Here is a 26275-nt window from a genome sequence, read left to right as displayed (position 1 = left end):
CAAATAACGAGTTAGCCCAGCATTCTGATTCTGAGTCAGTGTGTTTTGGTGACTTAGATTCTCAGCTACATTATAAAGCCCTGCCAAGCAGGGCATTTTTCTGCACTTTTTACATCTGTCTCTTGAAGGGCTTTATGTAGGGGTTTCCACACAATATACCCTCACTTGATCGATAAAAAGAGTCTGTTTCCTCTAAAAACATAGATTAAAACAAACCCTGATTTTTCATTCTTAAATTTCTGGGTGCCCAAAAATCTCAGGTAACATATTCAGCAACTTCCCAGGAGCAGCATTTTATCTGTTGTTTTCAGTGGGATCTTGCTTGGTGATAAAGGATTGAGCCGTAAGATTGCCTTTCTAATATTGCTCTGGGAGACTAACAGAACTTTAAAAGCCTGCAGATGTAAAATAAAAAGCTATATTTCAGGATGAAGTTCTAGAGAAATGCCAGAATGATATTCTGGTTCAGCGTTTATTAAAAAATATTAGAGGGGAGGGACGCCTGGGTGTCTCAGTTGAGCGTCCGACTCGATTTCAGCTCAGGTCATGATCTCACAGTTCGTGAGATTGAGCCCCGCCTCGGGCTCTGCACTGACAGCATGGAGCCTGATTGGGATTTTCTCTCTCCTCTCTCTGCCACTCTCTCAAAATAAATAAGTAAATATTAAAAAAATATTAGAGGGGGAAAAAAACCATTAACATGTTTGTGGTAACACAAACAACGTATTTTTGTTTGAGTAGCGGGTCTAACACAGCTGAACTTGGGTCCTCTTTAAGTTGAGACAGCCTACATATAAAAACAAGAATGTAAGAAAGCAAGATGTAAAGAAAGAAAATTGTCACCTCGAACTGTACAGAAATCAGTTTGCCTCCAACCACAGTTATTTTTTGTATGAGGGGGAAAAATTCAACTTTTTATTCCAATCCTGGTTGAAGCAGTTTAAAAAAAAAAAAAGTTTTCACAACTCTGTGAAGTAAAGTAAATTAGATTCAAGCAGCTGTAACTGAGCTTCCTATCGGATCATTGTGCAAGGTTCCCTTTTATTTCCCTCCACAGTGGATAATGCGTGTTCATTGTGATTTATCTGGAGCCGGTTTCTTTTACACCCTCAGCTGATATAAAGTCGAGCTAGGACTGAAGCCGGAGATTTGGGGAGCATCTGGGAGACAGCCTCTACAGTCCAGAGAGAATGAAACAGTCAGAAACATAAGCAACCGCATGTGTCATTGACGTCCCCGGTGGTATGAGCCCCACTTTCTGCCTCTCAGCACAGACAAGGAACCATTAAGAAAGAGGGACGGAATTATTGATCTCTCTTGGAAATTTTCCCCAACGGTGCGTGCTGCTTTATTTTCACCCTTGATTTTAACTTCTCGCTCATGTTTCTGACCTAGAGTGATCGAGTCTCGGGCTCTGGCAGGACTGTGAACATCTGGCCAGCTTGGTTTGGCCGCCTGGCAGAGAGTGTGTTCTGAGAAGCAATGGTGATGAGGGCCTTTGTCCTGTTGGCTGTCTTTGCAGAAGCCTCTGCAAGATCTTGCACTCCGAATAAAGCAGGTATGCCTCGGTGCTCGTCCATCTTTCTGGAAAGTTTCCTGAAGTTTTTCTTTGCAAAGTTCAGAGCTCTGTGTTTATCTTGTTACCAAAATTCAATATCATGGTCAAGTAGAAACTGTTAAGCACTCCAGTGCCAACGAGATTTTTCCCATAGGAAGTGAAAATGTATTGGATAAACATAGACTTTTTTAAAATTAGAGAATCCTAGATGGATGGATAGATGGATGAATGGATAGATGGATGGATGAGTAGATAGGTAGATAGATAGATAGATAGGTAGATAGATGGATAGATATAAAATCACCACTGTTTTTCTGCTTTCTATTTGACTATTGAACTTCTGTCCTGTGCTATAAAATAGTGTTTCATGATGTTATGCATGAAATGGACATTTTAAAAAATTTTAAGTTACATGCTCACTTTCATGGCCATGGAAATTTGTATATATTTCTAAATTTATATATATTTCTAATCCATTCAGTCTGGTTTCACAGATATATTCTTTAAAATAGATCAAAGCTTAAAAGGGTACTAATTTTGAGTCCCGAGGTTTTGGGAAAGCGTTCATCACAGCTCATGAAGGATAATGAGGAAAATGTTTCTAACCAACTCTTTTGCATGTTCAGGTGTGGCTAGAACCTGCTGTTCTTTATGTAGATTGATATGATCACCGTATCTGATTTCAAACCATGTGTATCCTCTTTCTAGATGTCATTCTCGTGTTTTGTTATCCCAAAACCATCATCACCAAAATCCCTGAGTGTCCTTATGGCTGGGAAGTGCATCAGCTGGCGCTTGGCGGGCTGTGTTACAATGGGGTCCATGAAGGAGGTTACTATCAATTTGTGATCCCAGATTTGTCGCCTAAAAACAAGTCCTATTGTGGGACCCAGTCCGAGGTAAGTCCAGGCCACACAATGAAGAGTTGCTAAGAAAACTAGGCCCCCAAAATAAGATAAAGTTTATTCTCCTAATTTGTTGCCTGAGCAACGTAGGCAACCTTCTGTGAGTAGAACAGTGTACATTTCCTACGTCCACCCTGCTTTGAGTTCTGAGCATGTGCTCACAAGGCACCATCCTCCCCGGCGGGATGGTGAGGCATCCTCTGCCTGAGACTTTGAAGTGGTGATGAAAGAGAGTTAGAAGCGCATTTTAAAGAAGTAACCAAAGTGTAACACAGTTCATAGTTGGGTCTCATGAAGCACCTGGAGCAGGTAATCAGAGTTAAAAGGAACCACAGACCCCTTCTTGCCAAATATCCTTAGATGATAGAGGAGACATTGGAAACCTCCCAATAAAGTCACTAGTTGAGGGCCACAGAACCAGTTGGGGTGTAGTCACAAAGGGAGACTGCGCCACTGCTGACCCCTAGCATTCCTACTGCCTTGACTGCACAAGATTGTACATAAATAAGGTCTCAGCAAATGAGAGCGAAGAGCACCCAGGGCCACCTCCTCTTCCTAAAGGCCCCGCAAGGATTCAGTAATTCAGAGAGTCATGGGCATGATTAACAGAAACATCATGTCTTTGAGTATCCTGAAAGAATGAGCTAGAAATCATCTGTGTAGTCTTAGGCAGGTCACCTCTCACATGGATGTTCGACATCTATCCCAGCTTCAATATTCTGTGATCTTGGAGTTCAACAAGTCAGAGGAAAAAGTCACAGAAATAGTACTTATTATTGGCAGAAGGAAAAAGCGATGAACGAGATAATAACGTTCTAGAAGTGGGAGATGAGTGAAGGCATTCATGCGAGATTACTTGGACGGGGGAAATGGATAAAAAGGTGATGCTGGGAAACAGATTCTTTGGCCAGTTCTTCTTGGTCAGAAGCCCAATGGCTATATGGGTTTCTTGTAAGTGTACAACATTCAACCCAGATTATTTTAAACAACTTTAGCTGAACATATTCAAGAACTCTTTACAAACATTATCAGTCAACCCACATCCAAAAGAGTAGGCACAGATGTCAATGACTGGCAGACACTGATGTCTTCCTATTGGTCTGACCATCTTCTATCACTTTTTCCAGAACCCTCATTCTCATCATGGGGTCCAGGGCCACCCTAACTGCCTTCTTCCTTTCTCCAGTACAAGCCCCCCATCTATCACTTCTACAGCCACATCGTTTCCAATGACAGCACAGTAATCGTAAAGAACCAGCCCGTGAACTACTCCTTCTCCTGCACCTACCACTCCACCTACTTGGTGAACCAGGCTGCCTTTGACCAGAGGTAAGTCACTCTGAGAGTGGAGGGCTGGCTGCCTTGTGTGTGTTCTGCAGTCCCTGTCAATCAGGCATGTTTCAGTCCTTATGCAAAATTCTCTCCCCTTTTCAGAGTGGCCACTGTTCACGTGAAGAACGGGAGCATGGGCACATTTGAAAGCCAATTGTCTCTCAACTTCTACACTGTAAGTGGTCTCCAGGTTCTCATTAGTGCCCCGTGGCCTTTCCAGGAGATGACAGGATAATTCCTCCAAGTTTGCTTTTCCTTAAGCTCTATGCAGAACCCCATTCTTGAACTGAAATGAAGAGACAAGCTTTGGTCTAGTTCTAAATCTCTTCAAAGGCTAGATGCCACAGAAAGGTAGATTCATAGCCTGGATAGAGGAGCTGAGAGAGGTGCCATAGAGCTATAAAGTTACCCTTCCCAGATTTTGAGAAAACTGAGGCAAGAGAAATCCCGTGAGTGGCCAAAGGTCAATAGGTAGTAAGTCAGCCAACATCTAACCCTCAGGCAAGATTAGTTTCCACCGCAATCCACTCGAGATTTATATTAGTATCCAGCTCTTGTTAAAGCATTTGGCACAGAGTAGTGACCTTCCTACCCAGGACAGGGCTAAGGAGAGAGGATGGGGTTGCCCTCTGCTGCCTAGTTCTTTGGTATCCAAAGCCCTTCGGATAGTGGGCTTCCTCTTGGTCTAATTTGGGCACACTGCCTATGTTGACATTGAAGTTCAAGGCATAATTTGGTCTCTCAAAATAAAACTAAATCTGCAGTGGCCATTAGCCCAGCTGCCCTCCTGTTTAGAAGGGGTGTTTTGTTTTTTAAACCTGTAGCTTCCAATGAGGAAGCATACTTAGAGTGACACTCCAGCTGGCTGGAGGAAGATGCAGGCAGAAATAGAAACTTTTACATACAACATTAGAACTGGGAGATATCTTTAGAAGCCATCACGCCCAATCCATTCATTTCACAAAGGAAATGACTCTATTACCTGGAACTCCACTGACCTTGAACTCTTTGAACTTGCTTTACCGCCTGCCTGGAAGCCACCAATCCAGCCGAACTCAGAAGGTGAGAGATCCTCTAGGAGGGATCCTAGAGTCACTTGGCCCATTTTACAGATAGAGATCTGAAGCCCAGAAGGAAGAAATGATGTGCCTACAATCCCGCAGGTACTTCAGAGCAGTGCCCAGTCTAGCATACGGATCTCTCTTAGCACTGCTTTCTGAGGCTTACTTCCTATGAAGGGGATGGAACTTAAGTTTCATGACCTCTCTCTTGCACTGGCTTCCTTTAAGGCCCCGGGCCTCGTTTCATATGCAAAATTTGGATTCCTTTTATTAGAAAGGACTCTCTAAATTATATAAGCTTTGAGGTCCCAAAGAACATAGATCTGCCCCTGACCACAAACCACTAGTGGTTAAGTCCCGAAAAAAGAAATCCCATTAGCCCCTGGCCCTATCATCAGGAGAGTTAATGCAGTGTGGACTGGCAGGGGCATGAAAAGGTAGCAACAACATTGAGTAACTGATGAAGGTTGTCCAGAGAGAAAAACAGGCTTACTCACCAACAACAGTCTCAGGGGGTATCATGGTGACAGGCTGTCTTTCCTACTGAGTCCCTGTCCTGATGTGCATGATTATTACTTTAACCAGATAAAATTATAGATATGATCCTATAAAGATTTTATGAAATTAGCAATAGAAAGGCACAAGGATTATCAAAAATCATCTCTCACCATCAACCATGTTAGGCTGTTTCAGACATAGAAATCCAATTTTAGAACTGGAAGGAACCTATACTTTTTTAAGAAAAAAAAAATTAAATGTCATATCCTCATCATCACCCAGACCATACTCTGGGCTGGATAGACAGACATAACAGGACATTTCCTTGAGCTGTTCTAGAAGTGAAGCTAAGGCATCTCCTGGGGCCCATTAAGACCTTTATAGGACAAACGGACTTCAGCAAAGAGGGAGTCAGATGTTGCAACAGAAACTTTTGTACTGATTAGTATTCCTACCATAGTCTGGGTTTCCTATGCCTGACCCATGCGGCTGGTATTTTTCTTCTCCTCCCTTCTTCCGCTTTGAGAGCATTCTTGTGTGTTTCTGAAGCAACAGCTGCTCCCTGCATACATTTCCATCAAATTACCAGAGACTGAGCTGTGCCCTAGATTGCACAAAGGATCAATGCACCGCCAATTGCTTAGGATTCCAAGGGCTCTAAATGCTGGGCTCCAAAACCACCAGTTCTACTCAACATGCTTCCTCTCTTCTCTCTCTACCCCCTCCCACTCACTCCTGCCAACAGGCCATAGTTGAGTGAGTGAGAAGTTATTTTGGCCCCCAATTCAAAATAAAGGAAGGTAGTCAGCTTGCAGAAGTAGACTACCACTGTGCTTAAGAAAATAGTCTGCCATTGACCCACTGGTTTAAAGTCTAGTTCTACCATTTATTAGTTGTGTGACCTTGGGTAAGTTAGTGAACCTCTTTAGGCCTTCATCTATGCCTTTGCTAAATAAAACTAATAATAGCACTTACCCCGTATGTTTATTATGAGGATTAAATAAAATTATTCTTATGAAGCACTTACCATAGTACCTGACACAAGGTAGGTGCCTGTGAAAGTAGCCAATTGGGGCTACTTTCATGATTGGGGCCCGGGACCCCATTTAAAAGTGGAAACTCTGAGAGCTCCTAGCACCAGCAGTTGCCATTAGAGTGTTGTTGCCTTTATGCCGTCAATGTCAGTATGGGGCTAGGTTGACATATTCAATCAAAATAGTATTGACCTTTCTTCCTAGTTAGACAGAGACCAGTAAAAAGGCGTGGGATGGAACAAGTGCAAGCCATAGAGGCCAAATTCATAGACTTCCAAAGTCAGAACAATCTTAAGAGATGATCAACCTTGACTTTGCACCCAAAGTCCAAAGCCCTTCTGCAAGATTGCTAAGGGGTGGGCTCCCCACCTCTTTCAGGGACAAGGGCAAGTTGACCCTTCCCATTTTAGATATGACATCCTGAACTATAGTCCATTGCTTGTGGTTCTGTCTTCTGAAATAATTCTGAGTCATGATGTTGCTGACGGTCTCAACTATCTTAGGCTTGCCTACCCCAATATCTCTCCACCATTGGTGCTCTGCCATCCTCTTCCTCCTTCTTCTCTAAGAACGATCCACTTGGCCAGTGCCCTTATTAAAAAGTGGAGCCCGGAATTGAAATCTTATATTCTAGACCTTTTCCGACCTATGCAGGGCACAGCGGGTCAGAGGTGACCTTCTCAGTTCTGAAAGATTCTAGGAACATGTTCTGGGATATTAGCTTTGCACAGTTTTCTTTCATTTCTATCTCGCACTGAGCTTGTAAGCAACAGCAACTCTCAGCTCTTGCCCACGAGAACTGCCATTAAGCCAGATGTACCCATCCTAACCGTGTCAATAGCCAGTTGTGACTCAATCTTTCTGCCAAGTGAAAGGACTGGAGGGCATGATTTTTCAAGGTGTTCTTCCATCCTGTTCAGCGAATGGGTAATTTATGTGGTGTTTCTGTGCTTCCAGGAATGCCAGAACATACAGTCTGAGTATTATAGGATGAAGCTATCTGGAAATAGGTCCCTAACTCATGTTCTAAAGAAAGTAGGAGGAGATCACACTGATAATTGCCTCAGCTGTAGGGTGAGAAGTGGAGAAACTGACCATTAAAAATGCTTTGTTTCAGAAATGGAATTAATGGTGCAGATTCTTTTCTCCACTTTGTAACAGAAACACACTAGCTCCTCTGCAAGTAGAGGCATATTCCAATGCCCTGATACCCTGTGGGATGATCACTGGGAGATGGGGTGGGAGAAGCACCAGTGGCTACACTGGGGACTTCACTGTGGTCCCCAGGTTAGGTCCAACATTTGTAAACAGTCTCTTGAAACATGACAGACCCCAGAAACTAACAATAAACGGGAACGGCCATTGTCAATCTGCCACTTTACCTGCATATTATGCTGGTAAATCACTTATGATTAAGAATGTTATTGTTTAATTATTGCAACCATCTGAGTGGTGCAGGGGGTTGACTGAAAGAAAAGAACTGACTTCTAGGTGACTGAGTCAGGGAGCCCTAGCTGGACCTGAAGTCAGTTAAAAATGAAGGAGCCCTTGGAAGATGAATCTAAGACCTCTCAGCAAGTGCCCTGAATTTGACCCTTAGGGGGTTAGAGTCCATTTTAACTATATCCTTGCTGCCACTATTTACCTCCAAGTCCATGAAAGTCAATCTTTTAACTAGTATCCTGGCTTAGGCTTTATACTTCTATTACATAAAATCACCATCATAAAAATATTTCTGCAAGGCTGATGAAGGCACAGGATATTCCCATTTTGCAGATGGGGAAACTGAGGCCCAAAAGCCTGATTTGTCTGTAAGTTAGTAGTGGGCACTAGAATTAGCCCAGGATCCTTGTGCATCTGTCAGAAGGCTTTTGTCTCTGGAGGCTAAACTCAGAGAGTAGTTAAAGGTTGCTACTCAAGTTGAATGAAACCAGGGCAATGAATGGAGAAGTCAGTCTCCTTTGGGTAAGTCAATTGGACACCCTACTATTTTTCTTAACTCACCCAGAACTGCCTGAGGAAGTGATAACCACACACACACACACACACACACACACACACACACACCAGTGACCAAAGACTGCTGCTCCTGTGCTCAAATCATGGTCATGACTCCCTACTGCACTTAGAGTTGAAACCACAGAGTTCTGGATCCAGTCCCATAGCCTCTTTCACTTCACTGCCTGTCATCTGCACTTCCTACCTTCCCCTGACCCCTTGCTCACACATGCTCCAGCATATTGGCCTCCTTGCTGTCCTGTCAGATCCACTGTCACCCAGGGCTTTTGCCCTGGCTGGAACATTCTTTCCCAGATGCCTGCCTGCACTACATGCACTATAGAAGCATTTTTTTTGTATCACCACTTATCCTGGAAGCACAGGCTCTTTTGTTTCCCTCAAGTCTTGGCTCAAATGCCACAACTTCAATGACACCTCCCCAACTACTGTATTTAAAATTGTAACCTGCCCCTCCAATTTACCACACCCTGCTCACATTTGTTATAGTTTACAGGATGGAAGAACACCTTGAAAAATCATGCCCTCCAGTCCTTTCACTTGGCAGAAAGATTGAGTCACAACTGGCTATTGACACGGTTAGGATGGGTACATCTGGCTTAATGGCAGTTCTCGTGGGCAAGAGCTGAGAGTTGCTGTTGCTTATAAGCTCAGTGTGAGATAGAAATGAAAGAAAACTGTGCAAAGCTAATATCCCAGAACATATAATACCTATATAAGGTATTATATTCTATTCTAGCATATTATGTAATTTACTTACCTGCTGTCTATTGTCTGCATCCCTTGCTAGAAAGTCAGGTGGTTAGAGACAGAGATCTTTGCTTTGTTCTCAGATACATCTCTATGAAAGCCTATCCCAATATGGAGAGCAGCGCCTGACACTTAGTAGGTAATCAGTAGGTTGTTGTTATCGCCGCTATTGTTAATTGTACTGGAATCAGATTATATGCTTTCTGACCCACGCTAGAATCTGCTTGGGTAGATAGTCAAGGTGAGCGAGAGCAAAGTGGGGTTGCATGTGTTTCATCTCTATTCGCGTGAGTGATTAAGTAAAGCTCAGTGCTTCAGCATTCTTGGATTCTACCTTTTTTCCATCAGCCAAATCTTGCTCCTCATCGGCATAGATGAGACATACAGTATGTGTTGTTTCATTGTGACCAGCAAATCCAGAGATGTGATAGCCTCATCCTTTCTAAGATGGCACCAGCATCCTAGGAGGTACACCTTCTCTAGTTCTGGAAGGTCTCCCTGTGGTCTCATGTGCCTGTGCCTTTTGGGGAACTCCCACCCCCACTCCGCCCCAATTCATCTGTTCCTGTCATGGTCAATTGTTCAGTCTGAGAGGTTGTAATGCCCCGTGTCAATTTCCTTCTAAAGAATGCCAAGTTCTCCACTAAGAAGGAAGCCCCTTTTGTCCTGGAGACATCTGAAATCGGTTCAGATCTCTTTGCGGGAGTAGAAGCCAAGGGGTTGAGCATTAGGTAAGTATATTTCCTCCATGTTTATATTTTTAAATACAAAGAAAAGAAAAAAGATCAGCCAAGATGTTGCTAGGCATACAACTCTCTGGTTCAGAGGGATGCCTTTTATTTCATTTCCAGGTTTAAAGTGGTTTTGAATAGCTGCTGGGCCACACCATCGGCTGATTTCATGTATCCTTTGCAATGGCAGCTGATCAATAAGGGGTGAGTACCACTCCCTTGAGCACAGTGCCGAGAAGGGCACCAGGTAGACCCAAGGCTACTTTGGCTTGGAATAGCTGGGGAGGAAGAGGGGGAGCTTCTTAGGGTCACATTAGTGACACCTTCTGTGTTTCCGCACTGAGTATTGATGCTAGCAAACTTTTATATAGTGCTTTCTGGGTACCAGGTACTGTTCTGAGAGCTTTATTATGTGTTAACTCATTTGCCTTGCAAGAGGTAGTGGTTATTACCTACCATTCCCATTGTTCTGGTGAGAAAACTGAGTCACAGGAGGTGTTAAGCAATATAAGTTATATAACATACTGTGTGTGTGTGTGTGTGTGTGTGTGTGTGTGTGTGTGTCTCTGTTTATGGGGAAGTGGGTTCAAATCCAATTAGTCTGACACCAGAACCCTGGTGAGGACTCAATTAGATAATCCATGTAAAAAAATCTAGCATGTAATACCTAGTCAGTATCCAATCAATTTAAATAATATTGTTGATTTTTATTATTAATTCAGTAGATAATGAAGAGTTCTTAACATTTTTGAGTAGAGGACAAAAGTATGGGAATTGTACAATAGAAAGATGATTCTGGAAGTCATCCACAGGATGGTTTAGAAGCAGGACATGGGAGGTAGAAAGACCATATTAGAGGCCGTGGCCCAAACTGAGGCATAGCCAAGTGAATAGAAAGGTCATCCAAAGGAGGGAGAAGTGATCAAAATTTAGCAACCAATTGGATATGGGGTGGAGAGAAGGACGGGGCAAAAAGCCTGAGAATTATGGGACATCAAACCTCTGGGTTGTGAATGTGAGGAATGTTTTCTGTTGGTTGCTAGGGAAGAAGATTTCTGGCTAAAGGTGTTGGATTCTCCTTGACTTCAGGGATGTCATGTTGAGCTTGAGATGATAATTGTCTAGAAACACTTAAAATTGTAGCTTTGAAAAACAGAGGACAGATGGAGCTAGACTAGAGATGTGGGCAACAGCCACACAAAGAACAGTAAATACAGAAGAGACCATTCCCCAAACCCAAGCAGGCAGGCACGTCCATGTTGTTGCTGGAACCCATCTGAGCTAAGTCAATATTGGGGCCCCGGACAAAAATAATTAGACAACAAAGGTGGAGCCACCTTACCTTGGACCTTTATTTATTTTTACTTACCTAAAAATTATACAGCACTTACAACAGACCAAACATGTTCTAGATAGGTGCTCTATAAATATTAATTTAGTTAAATTTCATCAGTGACGCCCGGGTGGCTCAGTCAGTGAAGCGACTCTTGATCTCAGCTCAGGTCATGGTATCACGGTTCTGAGATCCAGCCCTGTGTTGGGCTCTGCATTGGGCATGGAGCCTGCTTGAAATTCTCTTTCTCTCTCTCTTTTTTCCCTCCCCCAACTCTCTCTCTTTCTCCCTCTCTCTAAAAGTATATAATTAATCTCATCAGCGCCCCCCCCCATATAGTAGGGGGAGTATAATATAGTAGGTAGTATATAGTAGGTAGTATAATAAGCACTATATTACAGATGAGAAGTATCAGCGATAGAGACGGCTTCAGAAACTTGCCTAAGTCCAGAGTCACTAAGGGAACGGATGATCTGGGCTTCAAACTCACGCAGCATTATTTCCTGAGCAGTGTAGGTAGGACAGGCCAGCAGAATCACATCTACGCAACCCAGAAATCTTCCTGCAGAGATGGGAGCTTAATTTGGATGTCACACCTGTCACTGAATGATTCATTTAGGTTCTGTGGACAATGGTGTAATCAAATGATTTCAGGGAGATTGTGAAATAAATTCTTGGCCTACAGGGACCTGAAATTATGATCAGGCACTGAAACCTCTCTCAGGCAATGGCCACACTGGGGTAAAGGTTTCTGGCGTACCATGGAAACATCTCCCTGCAGATCATTCTGGTACTGCTACTCCCAGCTAACGATGGGTAAAATAGCAGGAAAAAAGGAAGGCTTGTGCCCTTGTGGTAGTCTATACCGGCAGTGCTCAGACTGTGTGTGCACAGGAATTACACAGCCTGGGTGCCTGTTACACATGCAGGCACATAGTTAACCTACCCCATCAGAGGGTTCCTGGGCAAACCCTGGGAACCTGCATGTAAGCAGAGTCCAACTGAAGAAGCCCTAATCTAGTTCCATATTGTGCTTGGCTGAAATGGCCCCTTGAGGTTGGAGATACTGGCACAAAAAAACAGTGCCAAGGGGAGGAATGAGAAAGTCCACTCCCATAATCTCCCAGATGCTTTAGGTTTCCACTGGGCCTTTTTCGAGGAAAACCCAGTTTTCTTTTTTTTTTTTTTTTTTTTTTTTTTTTTTATTTACTCTTTTTTTTTTTTTTTTTTTTTTTTTTATTTTTTTATTTTTTAATATATGAAATTTACTGTCAAATTGGTTTCCATACAACACCCAGTGCTCATCCCAAAAGGTGCCCTCCTCAATACCCATCACCCACCCTGCCCTCCCTCCCACCCTGCCCTCCCTCCCACCCCCCATCAACCCTCAGTTTGTTCTCAGTTTTTAACAGTCTCTTATGCTTTGGCTCTCTCCCACTCTAACCTCTTTTTTTTTTTTTTTTCCTTCCCCTCCCCCATGGGTTTCTGTTACGTTTCTCAGGATCCACATAAGAGTGAAACCATATGGTATCTGTCTTTCTCTGTATGGCTTATTTCACTTAGCATCACACTCTCCAGTTCCATCCACGTTGCTACAAAAGGCCATATTTCATTTTTTCTCATTGCCACGTAGTATTCCATTGTGTATATAAACCACAATTTCTTTATCCATTCATCAGTTGATGGACATTTAGGCTCTTTCCATAATTTGGCTATTGTTGAGAGTGCTGCTATAAACATTGGGGTACAGGTGCCCCTATGCATCAGTACTCCTGTATCCCTTGGATAAATTCCTAGCAGTGCTATTGCTGGGTCATAGGGTAGGTCTATTTTTAATTTTCTGAGGAACCTCCACACTGCTTTCCAGAGCGGCTGCACCAATTTGCATTCCCACCAACAGTGCAAGAGGGTTCCCGTTTCTCCACATCCTCTCCAGCATCTATAGTCTCCTGATTTCTTCATTTTGGCCACTCTGACTGGCGTGAGGTGGTATCTGAGTGTGGTTTTGATTTGTATTTCCCTGATAAGGAGCGACGTTGAACATCTTTTCATGTGCCTGTTGGCCATCCGGATGTCTTCTTTAGAGAAGTGTCTATTCATGTTTTCTGCCCATTTCTTCACTGGGTTATTTGTTTTTCGGGTGTGGAGTTTGATGAGCTCTTTATAGATTTTGGATACTAGCCCTTTGTCCGATGTGTCATTTGCAAATATCTTTTCCCATTCCGTTGGTTGCCTTTTAGTTTTGTTGGTTGTTTCCTTTGCTGTGCAGAAGCTTTTTATCTTCATAAGGTCCCAGTAATTCACTTTTGCTTTTAATTCCCTTGCCTTTGGGGATGTGCCGAGTAAGAGATTGCTACGGCTGAGGTCAGAGAGGTCTTTTCCTGCTTTCTCCTCTAAGGTTTTGATGGTTTCCTGTCTCACATTCAGGTCCTTTATCCATTTTGAGTTTATTTTTGTGAATGGTGTGAGAAAGTGGTCTAGTTTCAACCTTCTGCATGTTGCTGTCCAGTTCTCCCAGCACCATTTGTTAAAGAGACTGTCTTTTTTCCATTGGATGTTCTTTCCTGCTTTGTCAAAGATGAGTTGGCCATACGTTTGTGGGTCTAGTTCTGGGGTTTCTATTCTATTCCATTGGTCTATGTGTCTGTTTTTATGCCAATACCATGCTGTCTTGATGATGACAGCTTTGTAGTAGAGGCTAAAGTCTGGGATTGTGATGCCTCCTGCTTTGGTCTTCTTCTTCAAAATTACTTTGGCTATTCGGGGCCTTTTGTGGTTCCATATGAATTTTAGGATTGCTTGTTCTAGTTTCGAGAAGAATGCTGGTGCAATTTTGATTGGGATTGCATTGAATGTGTAGATAGCTTTGGGTAGTATTGACATTTTGACAATATTTATTCTTCCAATCCATGAGCAGGGAATGTCTTTCCATTTCTTTATATCTTCTTCAATTACCTGCATAAGCTTTCTATAGTTTTCAGCATACAGATCTTTTACATCTTTGGTTAGATTTATTCCTAGGTATTTTATGCTTCTTGGTGCAATTGTGAATGGGATCAGTTTCTTCATTTGTCTTTCTGTTGCTTCATTGTTAGTGTATAAGAATGCAACTGATTTCTGCACATTGATTTTGTATCCTGCAACTTTGCTGAATTCATGTATCAGTTCTAGCAGACTTTTGGTGGAGTCTATCGGATTTTCCATGTATAATATCATGTCATCTGCAAAAAGCGAAAGCTTGACTTCATCTTTGCCAATTTTGATGCCTTTGATTTCCTTTTGTTGTCTGATTGCTGAGGCTAGAACTTCCAGCACTATGTTAAACAGCAGCGGTGACAGTGGGCATCCCTGTCGTGTTCCTGATCTCAGGGAAAAAGCTCTCAGTTTTTCCCCGTTGAGGATGATGTTAGCTGTGGGCTTTTCATAAATGGCCTTTATGATCTTTAAGTATGTTCCTTCTATCCCGACTTTCTCAAGGGTTTTTATTAAGAAAGGGTGCTGGATTTTGTCAAAGGCCTTTTCTGCATCGATTGACAGGATCATATGGTTCTTCTCTTTTTTTTTGTTAATGTGATGTATCACGTTGATCGATTTGCGAATGTTGAACCAGCCCTGCATCCCAGGAATGAATCCCACTTGATCATGGTGAATAATTCTTTTTATATGCTGTTGAATTCGATTTGCTAGTATCTTATTAAGAATTTTTGCATCCATATTCATCAGGGATATTGGCCTGTAGTTCTCTTTTTTTTACTGGGTCTCTGTCTGGTTTAGGAATCAAAGTAATACTGGCTTCATAGAATGAGTCTGGAAGTTTTCCTTCCCTTTCTATTTCTTGGAATAGCTTGAGAAGGATAGGTATTATCTCTGCTTTAAATGTCTGGTAGAACTCCCCTGGGAAGCCATCTGGTCCTGGACTCTTATTTGTTGGGAGATTTTTGATAACCGATTCAATTTCTTCGCTGGTTATGGGTCTGTTCAAGCTTTCTATTTCCTCCTGATTGAGTTTTGGAAGAGTGTGGGTGTTTAGAAATTTGTCCATTTCTTCCAGGTTGTCCAATTTGCTGGCATATAATTTTTCATAGTATTCCCTGATAATTGTTTGTATCTCTGAGGGATTGGTTGTAATCATTCCATTTTCATTCATGATTTTATCTATTTGGGTCATCTCCCTTTTCTTTTTGAGAAGCCTGGCTAGAGGTTTGTCAATTTTGTTTATTTTTTCAAAAAACCAACTCTTGGTTTCGTTGATCTGCTCTACAGTTTTTTTAGATTCTATATTGTTTATTTCTGCTCTGATCTTTATTATTTCTCTTCTTCTGCTGGGTTTAGGCTGCCTTTGCTGTTCTGCTTCTATTTCCTTTAGGTGTGCTGTTAGATTTTGTATTTGGGATTTTTCTTGTTTCTTGAGATAGGCCTGGATTGCAATGTATTTTCCTCTCAGGACTGCCTTCGCTGCATCCCAGAGCGTTTGGATTGTTGTATTTTCATTTTCGTTTGTTTCCATATATGTTTTAATTTCTTCTCTAATTGCCTGGTTGACCCACTCATTCGTTAGTAGGGTGTTCTTTAACCTCCATGCTTTTGGAGGTTTTCCAGACTTTTTCCTGTGGTTGATTTCAAGCTTCATAGCATTGTGGTCTGAAAGTATGCATGGTATAATTTCAATTCTTGTAAACTTATGAAGGGCTGTTTTGTGACCCAGTATATGATCTATCTTGGAGAATGTTCCATGTGCACTTGAGAAGAAAGTATATTCTGTTGCTTTGGGATGCAGAGTTCTAAATATATCTGTCAAGTCCATCTGATCCAATGTATCATTCAGGGCCCTTGTTTCTTTATTGACTGTGTGTCTAGATGATCTATCCATTTCTGTAAGTGGGGTGTTAAAGTCCCCTGCAATGACCACATTCTTATCAATGAGGTTGCTTATGTTTATGAGTAATTGTTTTATATATCTGGGGGCTCGGGTATTTGGCGCATAGACATTTATAATAGTTAGCTCTTCCTGGTGGATAGACCCTGTGATTATTATATAATGCCCTTCTTCATCTCTTGTTACAGCCTTTAATTTAAAGTCTAGTTTGTCTGATATAAGTATGGCTACTCCAGCTTTCTTTTGGCTTCCAGTAGCATGATAAATAGTTCTCCATCCCCTCACTCTCAATCTAAAGGTGTCCTCAGATCTGAAATGTGTCTCTTGTAGACAGCAAATAGATGGGTCTTGTTTTTTTATCCATTCTGATACCCTATGTCTTTTAGTTGGCGCATTTAATCCATTTACATTCAGTGTTATTATAGAAAGATATGGGTTTAGAGTCATTGTGATGTCTGTATGTTTTATGCTTGTAGTGATGTCTCTGGTACTTTGTCTCACAGGATCCCCCTTAGGATCTCTTGTAGGGCTGGTTTCGTGGTGACAAATTCCTTCAGTTTTTGTTTGTTTGGGAAGACCTTTATCTCTCCTTCTATTCTAAATGACAGACTTGCTGGATAAAGGATTCTCGGCTGCATATTTTTTCTGTTTAGCACACTGTAGATATCGTGCCAAGCCTTTCTGGCCTGCCAAGTTTCAAAGGAGAGATCAGTCACGAGTCTTATAGGTCTCCCTTTATATGTGAGGGCACGTTTATCCCTTGCTGCTTTCAGAATTTTCTCTTTATCCTTGTATTTTGCCATTTTCACTATGATATGTCGTGCAGAAGATCGATTCAAGTTACGTCTGAAGGGAGTTCTCTGTGCCTCTTGGATTTCAATGCCTTTTTCCTTCCCCAGTTCAGGGAAGTTCTCAGCTATAATTTGTTCAAGTACCCCTTCAGCACCCTTCCCTCTCTCTTCCTCCTCTGGGATACCAATTATGCGTATATTATTTTTTTTTAGTGTATCACTTAGTTCTCTAATTTTCCCCTCATACTCCTGGATTTTTTTATCTCTCTTTCTTTCAGCTTCCTCTTTCTCCATAACTTTATCTTCTAGTTCACCTATTCTCTCCTCTGCCTCTTCAAGCCGAGCCATCGTGGATTCCATTTTGTTTTGCAATTCGTTTAAAGCGTTTTTCAGCTCCTCCTGACTGTTCCTTAGTCCCTCGATCTTTGTGGCAAGAGATTCTCTGCTGTCCTGTATACTGTTTTCAAGCCCAGCGATTAATTTTATGACTATTATTCTAAATTCACTTTCTGTTATATTATTTAAATCCTTTTGGATCAGTTCATTAGCTGTTGTTATTTCCTGGAGATTCTTCTGAGGGGAATTCTTCCGTTTGGTCATTTTGGAGAGGACCTGCAGGGCACTTCCCCTGTGCTGTGGTGTATAACTGGAGTTAGTGGGCGTGGCCGCAGTCCGACCCGATGTCTGCCCCCAGCCCACTGCTGGGGCCACAGTCAGACTGGTGTGTGCCTTCTCTTCCCCTCTCCTAGGGGCGGGATTCACTGTGGGGTGGCGTGTCCCGTCTGGGTTACTTGCACACTGCCAGGCTTGTGTTGCTGGGGATCTGGCGTATTAGCTGGGGTGGGTAGGCAAGGTGCACGGGGGCTGGAGGGGCAGGCTTAGCTCGCTTCTCCTTAGGTGATCCACTTCAGGAGGAGCCCTGTGGCAGCGGGAGGGAGTCAGATCCGCTGCCGGCGGTTTGGCTCCGCAGAAGCACAGAGTTGGGTGTTTGCGCGGAGCGAGCAAGTTCCCTGGCAGGAACTGGTTCCCTTTGGGATTTTGGCTGGGGGATGGGCGGGGGAGATGGCGCTGGCGTGCGCCTTTGTTCCCCGCCAAGCTGAGCTCTGCCGTCCGGGGGCTCAGCAGCTCTCCCTCCCTTTGTCCTCCAGCCTTCCCGCTTTCCGAGCAGAGCTGTTCACTTATGACCTCCCAGACGCTAAGTCGCGCTTGCTGTCGGAACACAGTCCGTCCGGCCCCTCCGCTTTTGCCAGCCAGACTCGGGGGCTCTGCTTGGCCGGCGAGCCGCCCCTCCGCCCCGGCTCCCTCCCGCCAGTCCGTGGAGCGCGCACCGCCTCGCCGCCCTTCCTACCCTCTTCCGTGGGCCTCTCGTCTGCGCTTGACTCCGGAGACTCCCTTCTGCTAATCCTCTGGCGGTTTTCTGGGTTCTTTAGGCAGGTGTAGGTGGAATCTAAGTGATCGGCAGGACGCGCTGTGAGCCCCGCGTCCTCCTACGCCGCCATCTTCCGGACCCCTCCGAAAACCCAGTTTTCAAGAGTGCCCGGAGATATTAGAAGAGATATATTATTGGGAATTTTGATCCTATGTGGGGAAGGGGGCTCCTGTGGTGATGTTGTCACAGCTTCCCTTGGGCATCCTGTCTTCCCAAGATGTCTGTCACAGAGGGGCAGGTGCCACAGCCAATGCCAAGAGGCGGCAGAGCCAAGACATCTAAGCCTGCCCAGGACTTGCCTCCTCCCCACCCCCAACAAAGCTCTGCTTACATTGTTTTCCACTGGCATGGTGTCACTCCAGCTGCAAAGAGCTATTTTAAGGACTCACATCTTGAGTTCGTACAAGGATCTCAGGTTTATTGAACAAATGATCCTTCAAGGTCTTGTTTCACAACTCGGAAAATGCCTCCAGCTCTGTCATGACTCAGAGGTCACCACAAACACGGCCCAGCTTCTGACCCCTGGTCCAGATACGAGGCACACTGTCACTTCTCATCTCAATCACTAACTCACGGAGTTGACATTCCTTCAGTCCTACCTCTAATTTGCCCCCTGATGTCTGGTTTGGATGGAATGGATGGAGGAGGGCATATCTCGAAGGTTCTGAGGTAGCTGGGTGGATCTCTGGTATATGTACACTGAGTTGGATTGACAATGGAGTCAGAGAGATGTTCTGGGAGAGGCATTAACTTTGGGGTCCACTGTGGTGTTTATCCACTGGTCTTAAGCTTTTGGGCCCATAGACCATTTTCCACAGAGGACAGACTCTGGTGTTCCTTGTCACCTAAAGACAACAATTCCCAAAGCTCATGCGGGCCTCACTGTACATTCCCAAGAATGACTGTGTCTGTTCCCAACACTTTGTTGAACGTCTGGCACTTAAATGGGGAAGCAGCATGTGTTCGGTAAGTGAAAAAGCATTTTGCTTAAACAAAGTACAGTCTCAATACCATTGACATTTTGGGCTGGATCATTCTTTGTTGGGCGGGGTGCTGTCCTGTGCATTATACAATGATGTGCAGTGTCCCTGGCTTCTATTTACTACATGTGTACCACCGTCTCCCTATCATGACAACCACAATGTTAAATGTCTTCAGAACGCAAAATGGCCCCCAAGTGAGAGTCACTGACTTTTGGGCAATTTGAAAAATGCCCATCTGTGTCATTATTGTTTCTTCTATTGCAATGATTATCTTTGGGACTTTGGAATTTCCCAAATATTACATTTTCATGCAGAGAATTTGGAAAATATATAAAGATATAAGAAGAAAGAAAAACCTGTCCATAATTCTACCACTCCATTATAGCCAGTGTTAATATTTAGATGGTATCCTTCCAGTCATTTTTTTTCCTATGCCAATATTAGAAACATGACCAAATTCTTATAAAGGTAACTATATAATGCAGAATTTAAATAATATAAATTCAAATTCCCAGTGGCAAACCCTCACAATGTACACAGAGAAGTATGTTGGGTATGACTTGGCTTAGGTGGCTACGGCAGTACTTTGGGAATACTCTTCTCAGCACCAGTGTCTTTATCTTGTACATATACTGGGAGTCTGTACATGTCCCAGTCCTTCAGTCGACTTCATCTCTCAAGGATTTCCCTTCTTGGGGACAGAGGTATGGTGACTTACCAGGTGTGCAGCTTCTCACTCCTCTCCACCCCTATAGAATGAGGACCAGCACACCCATCCCATAGCTCCTCAACTTGACCTCATATTATGAGGGTAAGGAAGGTGCTGCCAGTCAAAGAGCTTTGTGAGGATAACGTACTGTATAGAAGCTCAAGGGAGTGTTGCTGTTGTCTGTGAATTTACCTCAGAAGACTTTGCTGGAGTTCATGAGCTAATTTTTTCTCTCCCCCTGTCCCATCTGCTCCAGCTGCCCCACAGATGAAACAGTCCTTGTACATGAGAATGGGAAAGATCACAGAGCCACGTTCCAATTCAACGCTTTCCGGTTCCAGAACATCCCCAAACTCTCCAAGGTTTGGTTACACTGTGAGACATTCATCTGTGACAGTGAGAAGCTCTCCTGCCCAGTGGTGAGCCACCTCTCTCCAGAAAGAGATGTGACCAGAGGTGGGGGTGGGGGCGGAATTTGAGAAGTTGTATTTTTAGCTGGGAATCGTAACCAGACCAATGTACGCGTGTGCTGAGGGCATTCTGGAAGAAAGGGCACTGGGTATGGGGGCAGACGTTCCAGCTCTGTCTGCCTTGCCACCAACAAGCTACATGGTCTAGCACATGTCAATCTCTGGAGCCTGGTTTTCTCATCTTTAAAGACAGTGGTGATAAGTCATGGTGGCCCTTCCCTCTTCAGAGAGCTGTGTTAGGGAAAATGAGCACAACGACAGACATGGAAATACCTTGAGATGGTTAAAAGCACAAGCAAAATTCAAAACCTAGGTGGTAGCAGTAGGCACTGGATGGAAGTCAAAAGGTGGGTATTTTTAGCTCTTGCCTGGCCAGCCTAAGGGTCCATCTCTGGGACTTGAACTAGAGAGATACCGCAGAAATTCCCGACACGCATCACAGCTGAACTGACCTTGGGAGAGGAAGGGCCTGGTGGTGGCGCCCCTGCTTCACAGCCACGTTCAGTGCAGCCCATGCCGGGGGGGGGGGGGGGGGGGGGTCAGCTTTCCCCTCTGCATCACCCACCAAGGAGCTGCTGCAGAATCCATCAACACGCATAGCAAGTTCAGCTGGGAGACACTCTACCGCTGCCGCCAGGTGTGAACCCGGTCCTTAGATCAGTTGGTCCACAGTGTGGTCCTCGGCAGCCTTGGCGTCACCTGGGAGCTTGTTAGGGAGGCAAATTCTCACATCTCTCAGACCGCCTGATTCAGAAACACTGGGTGGGCCTAGAAACCTGTGCTTTAACAGACCATTCTGAGGCATGCTCGGGTTTGAGAACCACTGTCTTAGACCTAAAAGTGCTAAATCACAGAGTGTTGCCTGCTCTGGTCTATTTGGATAAGAGACCCCAGTCAGGAGGAACACAGAGTTTCTAAACAGGACACCTGCTCATGTAGCCTGTAGTAACCAACCAAAATAAGATTATAATCTCTATTTCTACTGATTTGCTTGGCTGGAAAATGGTCAGGTAGGAATACAAAGAAAAGGGAGGGAGCAGAGAGATGCTTTACAGTTAAGGAAAGGGTAATTATTGCTACTATATTTTGAAAAGAGAAGAAAATGAATCAGAACACATTTGCAAGTGTCCAATGACAGTAACCGCGGGTAAAAGCCTTGCTTACCAAAAGAAACAGTGCCAATCCCTCCCACACCCAACAACCTCTCCCAGAGGGATTTCTTCCAGCCTGAAGAGTTAATAAAGAAAAGCTTTGCCCTCTTCTCAAGTTAGAGAAGGGACTCTATGGCTCTGGGTTGTAAGTAAATACATAAGCGGACAAATAAGGTAACTAACACCTGTTGGCTGGGGAATTTTGACTATCAGGTTTGTGACTTCTGTTTTTAATCTCTTGTCTTTCTCTCTTTTCTCTCCTGTGTTCGTTTCTCGTGCCCCCTCCTCCACGCCCCTCCCCTCTGCTGCTCCTGGGTCTCCAGACTTGTGACAAACGGAAGCGACTCCTCCGGGACCAGACAGGGGGCGTCCTCGTAGTGGAGCTCTCCCTCCGTAGTAAGCTTCTCTGTTTTCCGAATGGTTGAGTTCACTCTGGGCTGCGTCCACAGGCACAGCCGGTTTGAGCATTTTCACTGAATTGCCAAACCAGTTGTGCCTGTAGACACTACCTTCACCTGCAACTCAAGGCTTCCCAGCTGGGGGGCCGGGAAGCTGTAGCTCATGCCAAACCGAGAAGTTGAGGTTTGTGAACTACCCAGAAACGCTCTATCTGCAGCCTAAATTCCAATGCCCGCAAGGAATCAGGAAATTCTGAGCTTCCGGGCAGAGCATGTGGTTGACAGTGATAATACACAATGAAATGTACCGGGGACATCTAGCTCAAGTCGACAAAACTTCATAGAGCAGTCAGTGCTCTGACCCTGACCCTGGGCAGGGCTGGGCGCCGGGGTTTCAGAATTAAAGGAGACCCACATGGCCCTTGTCTTCAAGGACTTACATCTAGCAAGGAGAGAGTTGCTAAATGCCAAGGGAAAGGCGGATGACTGTCAATGGGGCTGGATGAGGCAGGGTGCCATGGGAGTTCACAGCAAGGGGATTCACTCCCGTCCAGGGCCAGGGGAAGACCTCCGTCAGTAATCCTTCAGGACAACCTGAAGAGTGGTATGACGTGAATGGTGAGCAGGGCCTGCGGGAAGGCTGGGGCCTCTAGTAGCTACATACCTTGGAGGACAGTTGCTAAACTACGGCCGGGGACCCAATCCAGGCTGCTGCCTGATGTTTTAGGGCCTACGAGCCATGGCCTTCTTATAGGGTTGGAAACAAATCAAAAGAATGACGTTTTGTGTCACGTATACGTGACAAAAAATCAAATTTCAGTTTTCTATCAAGTTTTATGGGAACACATTCACGTGGGTTCATATCGGTATTGTCTCCAGGTGCTTTCATGCTCTAACGGCAGCATCAGGTGGTTGCAATAGGGTCCATACGGCCCATAGCTGGAATATTTACTCTCTGGTCCCTTCCAGAAAGTTCATCAACTCCTGCCTGAGAAAGCCAAGGAGAAAATGATTTTCTTCTTCTTTCAAGAAGCTTTTATGAAACCCACTATAAACTTTGTCCTAAAGGCAATGGGAGTCTGCTGGTTTAATCAGGGGGAGATGTGGTCAGGTTTGTACTTAAGAAGCATCGCTCTGAGGCTCCTTCCATGACCTTTCCTTAAACCTTCAGTATTCTCTCTCTTTACTCATTACAGGCAGGGGATTCCCCAGTCTCTATAGCTTCTCAGGTAAGGAAAAGAGGCACTTCTGGGAAACGTCATGGGGTAATGCCTTTACAACGTAGACGTGTGTTTTAAAAGAGGCTCACCTTTGGCCCCAACGAAACCTTCAGGACTTGAAACTTGCTGTTTAAAACACACCTGACTGGGACAGAGGGGGATGGAGGTAGATGTCTCTCCAGCCGGCCCCAGAGCTCTGCAGGCAGGGTGGGGCTGGGGCTAAATCGGACGAGGCAGAATTGGACCGCGCTTCTCAGCACAACATCACCAGGGGCTTTGCTTGGGTTCCTGCATTTAGAGAAGGTGGTTTTCAACGATCTGTTTTTTGCACAAATATTTCTGAGTCCCTGCTATGACTCTGCCCCTCATTAACTGAATGACCGTAGGCAAAGAAGTCACCCTTCCCCTCCCCAGTTTCCTCTTTGAAGTTGGGCTAACAATTGCTCCTATCACACATAGCTGCTGTGTGGATTAAATGTTACAGCTACGGGCACCAAACAGTGCCCAGCATACGGCAAACCTCCAGTAAAGATCAGCCGTGATTACTCCTCCAGGCAGTGGCGCTTCTGCAGAGAGAGATGGGCAAAGCCCCTGCCCTTCCCACTAGTGGGACGCGTCGGGGTGGGGGTAGAGGAGTGATTTAGATAGCAGCCAGGGAAGCGTCTCAGAAGAAGAAACGTTTCAGCTAAGACCCAAGATCTCACCCGAATGATGAGAAGGAGAACAACTATGTGAGGAGATGGGGTAAGACGGTTCTATTTATTAACAAACCCACAGATGTAGACTTTGCTCTCACGATTACAGGAAATCACGTAAACCAACTTTTTGAGACTCTAATTCCAGATCCTCATTTTTGAGGAAGTTCTACAGTGAAAGCCCTATGGTGAAATGTGCTGTCACTGTGTTATCCATGTTCAGAGTCCCATCTGTCAGAGGTCCGTTACCCAGGTCAATCTGCCGGGCTCCTTGCACTGACAAAACCAAGCTCCGGAAACCCCAAAAGATAAACAAAACTGATTTTGTATAAAATGTGCAGCAGTCTATGTAAACCTACTTAATGCCCCCGAGTTGCTTCTTCTGTTGAGTTAACTCTTTGTTGCCACCGTCCTTGCTCCATGTAAACTGTTTGTGTCTGCTTTCCTATCTGGTTCCCAGATGTCCTCTATCACCTCATCGTGATGCTGGGGATTTGTGCCGTGTTGTAGGGGATCGCCAGGCAGGCAGTGGCATCTCCTCCACCCAACATCATCTCCTGTGTCGATGACAAACTCCCATTTATTGTGCTGCCAACAAGAACAAACAGAAGAACATACCGTTGAGGAGCGGAGAATAGCGCTTTGCCAATTACGTGTTCCAATGATGTTTGCGCCTTTCAGTGATTGTCTTTGGTGGCCTACTTCCTCTTGTGACTTCCCGTGGCTCTGAGATCCTACAGTCTCTCTCCGGCAGCTGGCCGAGAAGTCTCCTTTCCCCAGGCTCAAGTCAGGGCTGCAGTGGACTCCTTTGAAAGCCATTCTAATTTTAAAACACTAGCACACCCAACCAAGTGCAGCTGAACATTTTGACAAGAATGTAGGGCATAACCACCAAGTCAGTGCTAAGTACAGAATGCACAGGAATAGCCAATTTTGCCAAGAGGGGGCCTTTGTCCCTGATGTTGTGCAATGCTTATTTAAGAACCAGGGCTGAGCCACCAGGCAGGGGGTTCCAATCTTTCAAATGATGATATGTGGGAATCAGAGTGGAATATAATAGTTTTGCTTAAACCTGAGTATTATAAAAGAAAATAATTCCTGAGAGGCCCCCAGTGCTAACCTAATTTGTTTTTATTATAGTGTTTCTTCAATATGTATAAACATTATAGAGGTATTAACTGACTCATTTTTATATTGGATTGATTTCCAAAATCAAAAGAAAATTACAGATGAAAAAGGAATCAAGCTACAAAAAGAATAATACTCACATCAACATAAATTTAACCTCCTACTGTGGCACTGCCTAAATGAAACCTGCTGCTGGCAACATGACTCTGGAGTGACATCTGTGACAAGGTCTCTGGAGTTCCCAATCCTACCGTATACCTTGTGATGCTCGATGCTCTCACTATTTGTTTTCTACTTGATTTAAGAAATCATCAGTACCAAATGGACTGACTTCATTTAGCCTTTACTTTAACAGTGAAGCAGGTATCTGTCTTTGTCTCATTAACTTCTGATCATTAGAATGGAACCCACACACACACACACACACACAAAAGTCAGAAACACACATGCAAAAACGACCCGTGGAATCACGTGGTGCTGCACCCTGATAATACTGCCACCCCAGTGATCCAGAAGACGTTGATTTTAATGATGCACATGGTCAACACGATAAGAAAAGTAAATGAACCAATCCTCATAGAGAACTGGCAAATCGTTAGAAGCTAGAATGTGCTAGAAAAAGCCAGAGCTCTACTTTTTCTTCCTTTGTCTTGTACAGACTTAATTAGTGGCCTTATAATTTGAAAACACATCAGTTTGTATCTCCATGTTTAATGTATTTGAGAAGTTTTGAGATCTGTAGTTTGTTGGGGCTTTTACAACTGTGTTAAGAAACTGAGAAATTCAGCTAGTTCCCAAATTTCTGATCACAGGGAGTACGTGTTTATTTAGCAACAGACTAGATTCAAGTGACTCAAGGAAGCTTAAACTGGTCTCAAAGCTGGAGTTCCAACTAGTGTGGGATCTCTTCTTCCTGTAAACTCAGAATTTTTATAGTCAGGAAGGACAAAAGATATATTTTATTGGTTCTAGTCAAAAACTCTTAAATAGCATAGAGACATTATCATATATCTTTGGCCGTCAGAGTAAAACAATGCTGTATTAGTTTTGCTTTATTTTATCATATTGTTTAATGATCTTGTATTTCCACCTGGTGCTATGGAATAAATAAAATGCCTTAAAATAATTAAACTATGGCTACAGCTTACAGTGTTAATATGTCATATTGATAGCCAACTCCTCGACCCTCCCAGAGGTTCCTACAACT

General features: G+C 44.0%; 1 protein-coding gene and 1 long non-coding RNA gene across 2 annotated transcripts in view; one reads left to right on the top strand and one right to left on the bottom strand.

The window, feature by feature from the left end:
- LOC132684895 (uncharacterized) overlaps positions 1 to 24646 on the bottom strand; it is a 37157-nt gene extending 12511 nt beyond the window's left edge. The window contains exons 1-2 of the long non-coding RNA XR_013550568.2: positions 24559 to 24646; positions 23387 to 23533 (exon numbers count right to left, since the gene is read on the bottom strand). This is a non-coding gene — a long non-coding RNA (uncharacterized LOC132684895). The remainder of the gene's footprint in view (positions 1 to 23386; positions 23534 to 24558) is intronic.
- Positions 1316 to 24560, top strand: TECTB (tectorin beta). The gene is made up of 10 exons (XM_060641507.3): positions 1316 to 1558; positions 2267 to 2457; positions 3650 to 3792; positions 3898 to 3970; positions 9782 to 9885; positions 10006 to 10089; positions 20263 to 20425; positions 21951 to 22023; positions 23222 to 23254; positions 24401 to 24560. The coding sequence occupies exons 1-10, from the start codon at positions 1483 to 1485 to the stop codon at positions 24448 to 24450; spliced, it is 990 nt and encodes a 329-aa protein (XP_060497490.1). The 5' UTR covers positions 1316 to 1482; the 3' UTR covers positions 24451 to 24560.
- Positions 24647 to 26275: the final 1629 nt, after the last annotated feature.

Source organism: Panthera onca, chromosome D2, assembly GCF_046562875.1.
Source record: "Panthera onca isolate mPanOnc1 chromosome D2, mPanOnc1 haplotype 2, whole genome shotgun sequence".
Classification (NCBI taxonomy): Eukaryota; Metazoa; Chordata; class Mammalia; order Carnivora; family Felidae; genus Panthera; species Panthera onca.
Note: the sequence above shows the minus strand (reverse complement) of the source record. Positions and strands in the feature narration are given on the sequence as shown.

Coding starts and splice junctions, on each gene's coding strand:
- TECTB (XM_060641507.3), top strand. CDS start 1,483: ATGGTGATGAGGGCCTTTGTCCTGTTGGCTGTCTTTGCAGAAGCCTCT. Junction 2,458..3,649: donor ATTGTGGGACCCAGTCCGAG/GTAAGTCCAGGC, acceptor TCCTTTCTCCAG/TACAAGCCCCCCATCTATCA. Junction 22,024..23,221: donor AGTGGAGCTCTCCCTCCGTA/GTAAGCTTCTCT, acceptor TACTCATTACAG/GCAGGGGATTCCCCAGTCTC.